Genomic DNA, 13,473 nt, shown 5'->3' on the forward strand with positions numbered 1-13,473 from the left:
GGAGTTGGTCTTCCAAAGGTCTAAGTAGCAATTGTCAGCATAAACTAATATAGTAAGTAAGAGGGATTGAGCTAATGCAATCTTAGTGGCGTAATGTTTCGAACTCTGCGGAGTGATGCTTTTATATCAAAAAAAATCCTTCTAAACTCACTCATCTGAGGTATTCATGATAGAGAAACAGCGAGATTTAAGAGACCTGGGGAGAGTAGGAAATCTAAATAGGTACCGTCAAAAATAATGGCAGGTAGAGTACTAAAATCAGTCTTGGCAGAACACTTTGACCTAGGTACCTATCACTATAACTTAAATTTCAGTGGATTTACCTTGAGACCGCAACGTAAAGGTCCAAATCAAACTGCTTTCTAAATTTGTGTTCATATTTATGGTGCAGATAGTCTATGGTAGATGAGTAAAAGAGCCTTGACAGTATGTTTAAAGTGATAGAAGAAGGAAATATAACATGTTAGAGTATATAAAGTAAGGAAATGTAACAGGAGACAACACGCTGCCCCGTCCTGTGCAGGCACAATGAAGATTAAGAGCAATCCACCTCTGTTGACGCCCTACTTAATAATAATGAAACTAGTTCACTGTCACAGGAGATACATTAAGAGAACGCAATATGCCTACTAAGATGTCGAAGTCACCCGTGTTGAAAGTATTACCGAAATCCAAGAATGATAACACCGTGATATACCATATCGGCAGTATTTTTACAAGAGCGATAATTGTACTGTGCCGAGTAGGGTAACCGGGTTAATATGGGTTCGTGAGCGCATGTCTGTTCAAAACGGTAATTAAGCTTTGTAATATTTACTAAGTCCAAGTAACTTAAGAAACTACCACACTTTAGCGGGTCCCCAAATTCAACGGAATTATGAAAGTGAAGCCTCTGATCATCTCCGCATATTGTACTACAGCCATTCCATAATGCATGAGATTAATGCTTTATTTTTATGCGAAGGGTGTTAAAGGCTGATTTTGGCTGCCCTATATAAAAACCTACTAGGTAAGGTGGGTAACTAGTTATTAGAAATTCGTTTTTTATCTTATTTGTATCCATCTCGTAAGTACTCACCCGATTACAGAGTCACCTGCTCCAAAATCGGCACAATTATTATGATTACTACAGATTTCTATGCCTCTAAACCCAGTAAGTAGCATGTTAACTTACCTTTTACCGTAGTAAAACTCAGGAAGTCACAAATTCCGTATAAAAAACTAGTAGGGATCTGAGAAATGATAGGTTTTAGTGTAGCCTTACTAGGTTTTTGAACTGGCAATCAAAGCGCGGGGGGCGCATTTTCAAAAGTGGGCTTCATTAGACACTGGGCCTTACATGGATTAGGCACCTTACAATGGTTATTAATCTACTTCTTCACGTACATTTTTTTTATATAAAATTTAACACATTTTTGAGACTGACACAATTTGCGTTTTTAAAATTTTAAAAACTTGACGACTGATTTGTCAGTATTTTTTAAGTTTTTGGTTTTATTTTTGCATGCGAATAAATACATATACGATACAGATGTGATTTAACATATTGAATTTCTCTTAAAACTTAGTAGTATAACGCAGGTTAACATGATTTTGTTAATACAATAAACCTTTTTTTGTGAATATTTCCAAGACTTAAACCTAGTGAGCATTACTAATTCGTCATTTAACGGGCTTTTAGTATAGGAATGCATACAAATTACTTCAATATGTATAGTCATTACATAGTTAAAAAACGGTTACAGTCCAATAACGTGTTTATTACAAATGTTTTCTAGGTAATATTTTAACAGATAAAATACTATAAAATTGTTCAGTACCTTTGCGGTTATTAAGCTATGTTTTGTTTAGTACACAATTCACAATTACGATACTATAAACACGTAAATTGACTTGGCCGTTATTTAGTTATTTTTTATATGTTATTCAATTCTAAAGAACAGTTAAGGTATACTTAACGGTGTTTTAGGAGTAATATTGCACATATTTTAGTAATTATTTGCAACACTAAAACACAAAATTGTGATTTTCTAATTAATAATATAATATTTGAGGAAATGGTTTTCAAACAAAGTAAGGATAAATTTATTTTTAATTTTTGCACAAAAGAAATCCGGAAAAAATGTACACATTTTCTAGAGATATGGGTTTGAACGTTTTTTGCCCATATCTCAAAACTATAATTTGTGGGTTAGATAGGTTTTAGTGATAGGACGGCAGTTTTGTAGGGAGATATTTATATGTATGTCGTTTTGCCTTATCTCTTACAAAAAAAATATATTTAGGGTAATATAATCCCCCTAGCCCTAGGTACCGCTTGAGAGATGAAGTGCAAAAAGACCTTAGCGAACTCGGCGCCGTCGACTAGACAGAAACGGCTTTGGACAGAGAAGCATCAGAGCAGAGATCCTCTACGGAACGCTGCAACACAGCAGTAAGTAAGTAAGAATCTATCTATCCAGCTGTAGCTATGGCGTCCTGACGGTCTTCGGCCATTTGGAACTCCAAAGTACGCCCTCCAGACTGCATGATCTTCATCCATCCGGATTACGTGCCCGAGCCATCGCTCGTGCATGCGATGCATGTGCGAGCCGCTGGATAGACGAAGTGCAAAAAGACCTTAGCGAACTCGGCGCCGTTGACTGGACAGAAACGGCTTTGGACAGAGAAGCATGGCGGTCTTTAGTGTCGGAGGCCAAGATCCACTTCGGGTCGCTGCGCCACAGCAGTAAGTAAGTAAAATAATATAAACAAAAAGCCTTTTAAAAGAAAAAAAAAAGACAAAAAGTGTGGATTGAACGAAGATGGTAGTGACAAATATTGAGAAAGGTATGTTGAGAATAAAGTGAAGTATTTCAGGATGATTCACACTAGACCGGGGCGGGGCCAGGCCGGATCTTCCAGCGCTCCGTTTTCTATGGAAAGCACCACGTGATCACGGATCAGCCGTCATAGAAAATAACGTGTCTGACGTCTAGGCCCGGGCTCGGGCCGGTCTAGCGTAATCCGCGTGCGATTATCACTTACTATCTCTCTCTGTCTTCCGTTCTAAAATAAACATAATAACAAAACCTGTGATAACTCAGGGCACATTCTAGGGATGTGATAACGATAAAAAAGATGTCGATATATAAAAATACATGTGCTCAGCGAAAATTCTCGAAATAGTTTTGATAAAGAACTCGTTTCAGGTATATTTTACAAAATAAATATGGTTTGTCTTGAAATGGTTTATGTACCTAATGGTGTTTTTATGACTTAAGGTAAATTTCACATTTTATGTACTTTAAGCAATAAATGAAGATGGTGTAATGTTTAAGATATTACAAATGACGATATAAAATGATTATAATTAAACATTTAGCGCCAATGTGGAAATACTGACCTGGCAAAAATAAAATAAAAATCTTCCAAAAAACATCTTTTTAGAATTTACGCAACAGTATGCAAAGCGATTTTGTATAAACATCTTTATTTTGCAAAACATGTTTTTTTTTTTAATTCAGAAACAAACAGTCATTCAATAACATTGGACAGTAGATTAAGCAGCAGTAAATTGACCTATAGTTTCCTTAATTTACATATCAAAATACGAAGCTAATGCACTTTTTAAATACAAAAAAATATCGTATAAATTGCAAACAATTTTTACAATACTTTAAACAAATATCTACAGCTTGTCTATATACAGTACAAGTTGATTAACACCTAAAGATAAAAGTGAACATCAAAGTCATGTGAAATTTAAGCTAAATAACAAGCAAAGATGTATATATCTCAATTATTAGAAAAAATATGCTTATTTAGGTATTCTTAATACATATCATGTGAATGCGTTTTTTAGATGTTGACAGTAACATCGATATATTTAACTGTCGATAAAATATTTAACTACGTCACTTTAGTATAAGTGCCCCGAGTTATCCCAGGTTTGACAATAACATTTATACAAATAAACGTTTAAACTGTGTTGCCGCAAATAAATTAAAATATACGAAACAAAGTTACAACAACGTAATTAGACTTATTACCCGCAATCTCTTCGAAACAACTTTCGGCCGCAAAAGACACCCGTACATAATAATGAAGGAGCAATATCGTTGACAAAGAACTTGGTTCACGTATGGAACGATCTCGGGGAACCAATTAAAAGTTCTCAACTTTGATACAGATCACTTTCTTGCCAGACGAAACGTAGATTTATTGTTATGTTAATAATCAATAATAATAATAATAATAATAAATAAATAATAGTCGTTTCAACGAATGGTCTCATAGCGAAGAGTCTCGACCAACACCTTGAGAGACTCTCGCTAGGTGGTTGGATCAAGGGTCAGATGCAGAAGGCGGTGATCTTGGACACGGCGCGGATAGTCCGCCGGTTCCTCTCTCTGCGGCCCTGACCACCGGCAGCTTGGGCCCTGCCCCGCTGCTGGCGGCACCCTAGGTTAGGTTTTTTATAATGTGTTTATATATATTTTGTATTGTTTTGTAAGTGTTTTTATATTTTACTTTTATATTCATATTATAAATGACCTAGCCTAAGACCAAAAATAAATAAAGGGAATAATAATAAATAAATAATAATAAATATTATAGGTCATTATTACACAAATTGACTAAGTCCCACAGTAAGCTCCACAAGGCTTGTGTTGAGGGTACTTAGACAACGATATATATAATATATAAATATTTATAAATACTTAAATACATAGAAAACACCCATGACTCAGGAACAAATATCCTTGCTCATCACACGAATAAATGCCCTTACCAGGATTTGAACCCGGGACCATCAGCTTTGTAGGCAGGGTACCCACTAGGCCAAACCGATCGTCGATGATGAAATTAATAACTCAATGTATATATTAGGTAATCCGTAATTTTTGACATTAAGATTTTATTCTAGAACATTTCTAGACTAGTATTTTAATACAATTTTGATGTTTGACGATCAGGTTAGACGATTCAATTTGACATATCTATAATAATTTAATGTTTTATAAGAAAAATATTAACTGCATCAATAAATTGTTCTGATATTTAGATTAAGATGATATTTGTAAGACTTGAAAATATTATAAATATACTACCAACACATTTATTCAGCAAATACAATACAGATTATAACTTACACTTACTTACTCCGTTGGCTCAGCGACCCAAAATGAGACTTGGCCTCCGACTCAAGACAGCGCCACCTTTCTCGGTCCTATGCGACCTCTCACACAGATTATAACAGTAGAAATTAAATAAATAAATATCTGGTAAAACGTCTGTCAGTCGGAGTGTGGAAGGGCGGCACCATCATTTGTAAAACTTGATAATTTAAAAGTGCTTGTTGCTAGGCCTATTTGAATAAAGAATATATTGACTGATTTTAACTTGAATTTAGATTATGACACATGAGTATGAGGCGATTTACGATCACCAAATATTAATGTTGCAGCCAACTGGTAAAATGAACTAGCTAATTAGTCGATTGAAGAACAACAAGCCAAGTCATTGATCGCAATGTTTAACAATATCGCTGAACGTCGTGTAGTCATTTAGTTAATTTGGACATTGCAGAATTTGATGTTTGGTTACGATAGGTTAGTGTTTCATTGTAAATTTATTAATTATTTATTTATTTTATCTTATGTAATTCCATTTACGTATAAACGTTGAGTGGTTTTTTAACCGACTTCAAAAAAGGAGGAGGTTCTCAACTCGACGGGATTTTTTTTTTGTATGTGTTACTCGATATCTCCGAGAATCGTGAACCCATTTTCAAATATTTTTCAAATATCTACTAGTGTGCTCAGCTTGAGTGTGTGTGTGTGTTTTTTAATTAGTTTTGTCCACTAATGACTGAGTTGGATATTTTTTTATTATACATATAGGAGGCAAATGAGCGGACAAAGCGCCTAATGGTAAGCATCAATTACCGTCGCCCATGGAAACTTGCAATACCAGAGGGGTTGCAAGAGCGTTGTCGGCTTTTAAGATGATAGTACGCTCTTCTTGAAGGTCGTATCGGTCCGAAAATGCCGTAACAAATGTGACAAGTACATGTTAAAGAGATAGAAAAAAGCGTGACAAGGTTGGGTTAGGTTAGAGGTGCCAAAAACTCGAAATTTTGTGTGACATAATTAATGGATGACGCCTCACTTAAGACGAAAGTGGAGGACCCGCGCGAAAGCGCCCTTTCATACAAACGTAGTCCTCATTTTCCTCTTTGGGTAGTAATATTTTTGAAAAGGTTATGATACAATTTATTGTATATCAACCACAGCTATGCCCTTGCGTTTGATTCATGTTCGATTTTCTAATTATTATAAAAGTTAGGAGTTAAAAAGTCAAACGCGTAGTTTAAGCTATGTTTAATATACATCAAATTATGTAAAAATATTTCCCAAAATGTCAGTATCCAGAGAGGAAAATGGGGACTACGTTTGCATAGAGAAGCGGCCGTCCCCTTTTCTCTCTAAACTGGACAGCATGCAAAGCATAACCTAGATAACCTTAAGTGACTGTGAACGTAAACATTTCATACGGAGTCTGCAGTTCGTGGTCTAAGCCCCCAAATACATCGGCTTTTTATACCCCTTTAATAAGGTTGCTTTTAGGAACTTGGCCTATTGATGTTTGTGATAGTTTAGGCTTTTTGTGTTAAATACGTTTTTGTGTTAAATAAGTTTTTGTGTTAAATACGTTTTTGTGTTAAATACGTTTTTGTGTTAAATAAGTTTTTGTGTTAAATACGTTTTTGTGTTAAACACGTTTTTGGGCTATATACGAATTTAAGAGTGAAGTGATCGTCCATAAAAAGAAAAAACTTTTTTCCACTTCTTAATATTTTCCATTCTCCATGATTTTTAGAGCTCCGTACAAAACTTTGTTGACGGAGCTCTTATTTAGTATATTAATAATAATTTAATAATAATAAATCTTTATTGCTTTAAACCTTACATTACAATTCATATTGTAAAATTTATGAGTAAGACAGGTGTATTAGGTTTGTAACACATTTAGATACATATTATTGACACATTGAAAAAATTGTTTTTAGGTTTTTTTTTTCAAAATTTGCAAAACAAAAAAATTTAAGCGAAACCTATAAACCTAAAATATATAATGCTGAAGCGATCGACATAGGTCGATCTGTGTAACACTTTCCTATCATATTTAAATATAAAATAGGTTCACTAAGCGATTGGAATACCACCTGTGGGCCTTTTTGCCTTCAATCTCCATAAATTACGAAACGACTTACAAAACCGAGTTTTAATTATCGTTTAGGCTTTGTGGGTTCGTTTTTAGGGTACCGTAGTCAACATCTATGTTAATGTCTAAAGGTGACGTTTAGATTCAGACTGCACTAGCATTACTGCAGTATTGCAGCGCGACATTGCTGCTAACTGCATAGCTGCCGCGTCTGTCTCAGGCAGAAGGGGCAAAGTCCCCGCTCTGAGTCGTTCCTGGTGCAAAGGCTGTCCATAATCCAGCGAGGAAATGCTGTGAGCATCATGGGCACCTTTGCACCGGGGACGGTGAGGAGCGGTTTGTTTGTATATATTCAAACCTGCAAGAAAAGAGCGTAATCCCATCTTAAAGGCCGGCAACGCACTTATAACCCCCCTGTTGTTGCAGGTATCCATGGGCGTCACCTCGTTTGCCTTCTGATATCATAAAAACAGAGTTTTAATTTTTAGTTGTATTATTTATTTGTATTTTAACTGTGTTTTGTAATATTTTGTTATAGTGACTGAATACAATTTATTTATTTAAACTTTATTGCACGATATAAAATTTTACAAATGGCGGACATCATGCCTTAAGGCATTCTCTACCAGTCAACCATTGTGTCAAACGGAAACTTGTAGTTTTAGGTAGGATTGTGCACAACGAGATGAATATGAAACACAAATCAAGTTATTCAAAACAATATAACTGTTTCCGCCGAAAGCTGCCGAGTTCTTCTTTTTGCCATCAGATATTGGTACTTGGGTAACGTTGAAATGACACTCCAACACATTAGATTTTTTCCATATGTATTAAAATGGTTACATCGTAAAAATTACAAATATCGAACAATCGATAGCAAAACATGCGCGTGAGCGCGATGAAGATCGTAGGGTCTCTGCCAGGCAGCGCCGCGGCGGTGAGAGGGGAGGGCGGCTGCGCCTGCCGGGGCCCGTTCCCCGCGCGTCTCCTCCCGTGCGTCAACGCTTTATGTATTGGCGTTAACATCCTCGGGGGCCTTGAAACCTCCTGGTTTCAAGATCGTTGCTTGGTCATCGTCTTCTTGGTTAGAAGGTAGGGGACGGAGCTTAGAGACAGCTCGTCGAACCAGCCCTTTTCCTGTTCGGACGTCTACAACTCTCGTGACGCCGTCGGATCCTGGGTGCAGAGTTTCGACGCGGCCAAGACTCCACTTCAATGGCGGTAAGTTGTCGTCTTTGAGAATAACTAGGTCCCCAAGTTTGACCCCGTGTCCTGTGGCTCTCCATTTCACACGCTGTTGAAGATCAGAAAGGAACTCCCGAGTCCATCGCTTCCAGAAGTGTTGTCTAAGGGCTTCAAGATGATGGTAGCGGTTGAGGTTCATCTTCTGTGTAGGCGGAGATGGCAACGAAGCCAATGGCCGCCCGATCAGGAAGTGACCAGGTGTAAGCGGTGAGAGATCGGATGGGTCGGAAGACATAGGTGTCAACGGCCGCGAATTCAATATAGCTTCTACTTGAGTGAACAGTGTGGTTAACTCCTCAAAGGTTAAGTTAGAAGATCCTACTACACGTTTAAGGTGAAATTTCGCGGCTTTAACTCCCGCCTCCCATAAACCCCCGAAATTAGGAGAATATGCCGGACTGAATTTAAAATCTATACCGTTGCTAGATGCGAACCCATTGACGGGCTCCTGGCTTGCCTTAAGCATACGTTGGAGCTCGCTGTTTGCGCCAACGAAATTGGTACCGTTGTCGCAATAAATAGTTTTCGGTTTTCCGCGTCGCGATATAAATCTGCGTAGGCTTAAAATAAAAGAATTTGTGCTCAGGTCGCTAACGACTTCTAAATGAACCGCCTTTGTGAAAAAACAAACAAACAGGCACAAATAGCATTTTGATACTTTCGCGCCTCGACCCTTTTTGTTCAAAATGGAAAAGGGCCCAGCGAAATCGACGCCGCAGGTCTCAAATGGTGGAGCAGGAACTACACGCGATTTAGGAAGGTTACCCATAATAGGTTGCATGGTTTTAGCCTTTAATCTTTTACACGTGAGGCAGTTGTGCACAGTGCTTCTAGCCAAAACTCTACCCTTAGTTGGCCAAAAATGTTCCCGAACTCCACTGAGGAGTAGCTGCGGACCACAATGAAGTAAACGCAGATGTTCACTTTTAAAAATTAATCTAGCGAGCGGATGTTTGCCATCTAATAGCATTGGATGCCTTTGATCGTATGAACACTGAGCATCATGCAAACGTCCACCAACTCTTAGTACACTGTTATCGTCTAAGAACGGGTTAAGAGATAAAATGCTAGATTTAGCTTTCATTTTCTTATTTTGTCTCAAAGAATTTATTTCATGAGTGAAAGAAACCGCTTGTGACAATTTCGTCAACAGTTGTAAGGAAGTTTTTAACTCTTGTATGGTAAGTGAACCATTTACATTTTTATTTTTGCACGCATTTATGAAGCGTAATACGTACGCGAACATATTTATTAAAGTGCTTAATTTAGAATATTTGTTAAAATCTACCACCGTAGGGGAATGATTAACTTTTATATTTAAGTTTGTTTTTATTTCAGGTATGTCATCTTCAATGGACGTCACTTCCGGCCATGCATCATTTCCTTGAAGAAGAAAAGCAGGCCCAGTCCACCACAGAGTATTCCCATTTAATTCCTGACACTTTATACCCCTTGATGCTAGATCCGCCGGATTGTCAGTAGGTTCGTGTCTCCATGCATGTTCATCTGTTAAATCGCGAATTTCCTGTATGCGATTGCAAACGAAAGTCTTTAGAGTCTTAGGCTGAGCTCTGATCACTGCATAATGAGGAAGAACGTAGCCAAAGTCCGGTCGTGGGACCTTGGTTAAATGCCCCAGCTGTTCATACTCATGAATGAAGTCCATGTACATTTGTTTAAGATAAGGCTTACTTTGTAATTTTCTTTCTAAATTAAAGAAACGTCTTTTTGCGATACAGTGAGAATCACCAAGACTTTGCTCTGGTGACGCCTTGAGTGGCATTTTCACGGAAAATCTGCCATCGGGAAGCCGAGTAACATCAATATTAAATTGATCTTCGCAGAATTGTTCATCGCTACACAAGAGTTTGTTTTTTGTGGGTATCTCTTCGAGTTCCCAGAACATGGAAAGCCTATCTTTTATTTCTCGAGTGAAATTACATTTTATATTTTTACTGGTTTTATGGGTGCGTTCACCGATCGGTCCGGCAACTAACCAACCCAAGTGCGATTTTACTAATGTAGGTTTATTTTTTCCTAACTTGACGAGGGTTTCTTCCACCAAGTCGTAGAACACGTCACCTCCGAGAAGCAAATCAACATTAGAGGGACGGAAAAAGTCTGGGTCTGCAAGATCTATATTTTCAGGCAAATTGAGTTTAGTGTAGTCTACAGGCGCGTTAGGGAGAGTGCCCGTAAGTTTAGGTATAACCAGACATGACACCGATGTATTAAATGAATTAAGTCTTGACTTGACACTTATCTCACAATGACGTTGAGGAATATCAAAGTCGTTGTCATTGATGCCACAAATGGTAATGTAATCTTCATTAGATGCCGGTAGGTTTAACATGCTTTTTAACTTTTCAGTGATAAACGATGACTGACTACAATTGTCCAAAACAGCACGCGCGCGGATTGTATTATATGGACCAACTATGTCTACGATTGCCGTGCACAACAATACTTCCCCGCAGAAAGCAGCATTAACACGCACACAAGGATTAGGTAATTTTGGCTGCTCTTTGGTTTGCCCATCATTGCGAGGAGTATCTACCTTATCTATAGAAATGTCCTGACGATTGTCACAATTATTGTTACTATTTGCTTCATTGTTGTTGCTACTGTTATGCTGTATATGTACTAATGCATTGTGTTTTCTGTTACAGATGGTGCACGGACCCCTGCGGCAACGAGACTGGTGATGACCCGGCCGGAAGCAGTTAACACACAATTTCAACCGCCTCACAGTACTTAACCTTGACTCTGGGTTCATTACTTTAAAATTAGGACAGTACTCAAGCCTGTGGTCTTGTTGACACAAAGCACATTCAACTATATTACCACTCGTTGACGCAACATGAAGCAATTTTGTTTGTTTACCTGACGAATTTTTATTAATTGTGGGACGCTCGATACGACCTGCATCAAATTTACTATATTGTATTGTTTCTAGTACATCTGCTCGATCGCGCAAAAACTGATAGAACTCCTTTAAAGTTACTAAGTCTGACAAGGTACTTCTATGTTCCTCCCATTTGCGACCTGTGGCGGCGTCCAATTTTGAGGACATGTTGAATATGATCAGTGTGTCCCAGTGCTCAGTAGGCTCACCTAAGCTACTTAATGCACGCAAGTTTTTTGAAACGTGGTCAATCATGAGCCTTAATGAAGTATGCGATTCCTTTGTAAATGCTTCTAAATTGTACAAAGATTTTAAGTGATTATTGATCAAAATTCTTTTATTATTAAACCTCTCACATAACAGTTCCCATGCTAAATTGTAGTTATTTGCCGTAAAATCAATTGACTTTATTGCGACAGCAGCGCCACCTTCGAGGGAAGAGCGTAAGTAATGAAACTTATTCATGGGAGGAATATGATCATTATCGTGGATTAGCGATTCGAACATATCCCGAAATTCCAGCCATTTTAGATGATCTCCGTCGAAGGTAGGTAGCTTGATTGTTGGTAATTTTATTTGTTGGTAATGACCAAACGCAGCACCATCATTAGACCTGACAGATAAATGAGAGGAAGCCGCGTCATTATTTTCTACGGGGTTCAATATGATCCCGGAGGTAGCAATTAAATTACAAATCTTACTTTCGATTCGTTCGCGTTCGTCAATTTCACCTTCAAGCTCTGAAGGCATTACAAATACTTCGATTTGTGACTGAATGTCATCAAACTTTGTTGACAGTTCTTCAAATTTAGTTAATCTAATCTGAAATTCACGGGTTTGTAACGTTGTTGCATTTTCTGATTTAAAACTAGACACGTAATTTTCATACTTTGTTATTTGCCCTTTGATGCTGCTGCGCTTTTGTCTCAAAACAGCTAATTTTTGTTCCGACTCAGTCATTGTCACTTTATTATAAACGCAAACAACGAGTTTAAAATCAACGTAAACTTAAATAAAATAAAAGTGCAAGATCTGACCAGCTAGTCCTTCAATGGGCACAGCATCTAGAGGAGGTGATCTGTGACGCGTCGTCCCCAGCCGCCAAGATACTCGTAGGTACTTGGCGCACGTAATTGCGAGACTCGCGACGATCCCGTGGAACACGAAACGTAGGAAACCTGGAATTTGCGTTTTAGCGAAGTAGTTTATGTTTACAGCAAAAGCAATAAGTACCTGCAGAGATAGTTATTGTTTTTTCCTCAAAAAATATGTTAAGATTATTGCATTTAACCAAATTTTACCAATAAGTGCTTTTAAGGACTTAAAATACGTGCATTTATGCAAAAAGCCTTCACACAGGTGCGGGAATGTTATAAATAAGATATAAATGCACAAGAATAGCTTTATTTTAAATCGAAGTAACTTATTTATGTTAATGCTAACTAAAGAAAGTTATTTATTGTAAACTTTTGTAGATTTACTTGAGAGACCTTTTGTTTATATTAGTAGGCAAGCTGATTCTTTTGGAAAATGAAAAAAAAAGTGATTTTAAATTTGTATAGAAACCGAAATAGACGAAATAAAAAATAGCCCCACAAAATAGGTAAGTAGTAATGCAGCTTTTATTGCCTATCGACAACCAAAAACACGTAATACGCAACTCACTGTTCACTCAAATAGAAAAAAGCGGTACAAGCTGTACTTACGTTTTTATTACTGCATATACTTACACCAACTTAAACCTGGTACACTTTCGTCACAAACAACCACCAACAACGAATACCTATCTTCAAATATTTCGTTGCTCAGGTTTGAACTTTCAATTCAACCGCTCGGTGTCTGTGACCACAAGTTTCGATGAGTGGCGTCGTCGAAGTTTCTAGATAAATCACGTCGGGGTCACCAAAATGTTTCCGCCGAAAGCTGCCGAGTTCTTCTTTTTGCCATCAGATATTGGTACTTGGGTAACGTTGAAATGACACTCCAACACATTAGATTTTTTCCATATGTATTAAAATGGTTACATCGTAAAAATTACAAATATCGAACAATCGATAGCAAAACATGCGCGTGAGCGCGATGAAGATCGTAGGGTCTCTGCCAGGCAGCGCCGC

The 13,473-nt window shown here is 37.6% G+C and overlaps 1 protein-coding gene across 1 annotated transcript; it reads right to left on the reverse strand.

Annotated features, from left to right (window-relative positions):
- Window positions 1–8,215: 8,215 nt before the first annotated feature.
- Window positions 8,216–8,920, reverse strand: LOC133517539 (uncharacterized). Its single transcript, XM_061850864.1, has one exon. The coding sequence runs from the start codon at window positions 8,918–8,920 to the stop codon at window positions 8,216–8,218; it is 705 nt and encodes a 234-aa protein (XP_061706848.1).
- Between the last annotated feature and the right edge of the window lie 4,553 nt (window positions 8,921–13,473).

Source organism: Cydia pomonella, chromosome 4, assembly GCF_033807575.1.
Source record: "Cydia pomonella isolate Wapato2018A chromosome 4, ilCydPomo1, whole genome shotgun sequence".
NCBI classification, from domain to species: Eukaryota; Metazoa; Arthropoda; class Insecta; order Lepidoptera; family Tortricidae; genus Cydia; species Cydia pomonella.

Bases quoted from the DNA above. Each gene is read 5' to 3' on its own strand.
- LOC133517539 (XM_061850864.1), bottom strand. From the start codon at position 8,920: ATGCTTAAGGCAAGCCAGGAGCCCGTCAATGGGTTCGCATCTAGCAAC.